Genomic DNA, 1,063 nt, shown 5'->3' with positions numbered 1-1,063 from the left:
GCGGAGGAATCCCGCGGCGCCCGGCCCCCAGGGAACCGCGCGTGCCGTGTGTATGAAACAGATCTTTTAATAATAATAATGTATATATGTATGTATCCCGCGCGACAGTGAGCCGTACCCATGGGGGAGCCGGGCCGCTACGAGCCCGGGCCGCCGCGCACCGCCCTCGCCACCGCGCCGCAGCTGCGGGAGGGGACGTCTGGTGAAGCGATTTCGGGACAGAAAGGCTGAGCTGCCTTAACTTTCTGTTGTTTTGGTGTTTTGTTTTTTTTTTTTTTTTCACCCTCGTCTTCTTGTTTTAACGCCACGGAAAAGTTGCTAGTGCGGGCTTTAAAGCACACAAAGAGTATCGGAGTATTTTCCCTTTAAGACCACTTCTCTCCTTTTCTTTTTTTTTTTTTTTTTCTCTAAACACCTGAAAAGTAAGTATGGATTAGAGTAATTTTCTATACTTTTTTCCAGTCTTTGTTAACTGAGTTACAGATTAGACCGCATTGCTCGACCAGGTTTGGTTATTTGCACAGCTAATCCCTTCGGAATGGTTCAAAATAATCATTTTGGACCAGACTATTAAAAGTGTTTAGGCTGCTGTAAGAGAAAATAGGCGGCTAATGGGATTTTGAGTAATGCCTTTGGTCATTCATCCTGTTTGTTTCTGGAAGAGTAACTGCTTAGCACTTTAGAAATCATCATTATAACACTGTGCATCTTTACCTCGTTAGGTGAAATAAATGCCCTTTGAGCCATGATTCCGCATAATACTGTGCTGCTTTACTTAAATTTGTTTAGCAATCGGATCAGGTAAGTCGGGGATTGCACTTTTTGCGTGCTTAGTGAAACAAGGAGTTCTTGAAATGACTTGGTGCCGTTGGGTGTGATGTGCGACATTTGAATGGCCCCGGAGAAGCAGTTGCTTTGGGGAAGCCCTGGTGGAGCAGGAAGTGCTGCTGCAGGCTACGGGCCTCAAAGCTGACAATATGTAGAAATCGTCCAGCGGGATTACCAACAGAAAATACAATATGCAGTGACAAACAAAGTAACTTCTGTACATAAGAAGTTGGAA

General features: G+C 45.2%; 1 protein-coding gene across 1 annotated transcript in view; it reads right to left on the bottom strand.

Annotated features, from left to right (window-relative positions):
* Positions 1-747, bottom strand: part of PDE3B (phosphodiesterase 3B, cGMP-inhibited) — a 93,739-nt gene extending 92,992 nt beyond the window's left edge. The window contains 1 exon segment of the mRNA XM_009890980.1: positions 715-747. Within this exon segment, the coding sequence (XP_009889282.1) occupies positions 715-747 (33 nt within the window).
* Between the last annotated feature and the right edge of the window lie 316 nt (positions 748-1,063).

This window comes from Charadrius vociferus, unplaced genomic scaffold, assembly GCF_000708025.1.
Source record: "Charadrius vociferus isolate BGI_N301 unplaced genomic scaffold, ASM70802v2 scaffold248, whole genome shotgun sequence".
NCBI classification, from domain to species: domain Eukaryota; kingdom Metazoa; phylum Chordata; class Aves; order Charadriiformes; family Charadriidae; genus Charadrius; species Charadrius vociferus.
The sequence above is the reverse complement of the archived record's forward strand: the minus strand, read 5'-3'. Positions and strand labels throughout refer to the sequence as shown.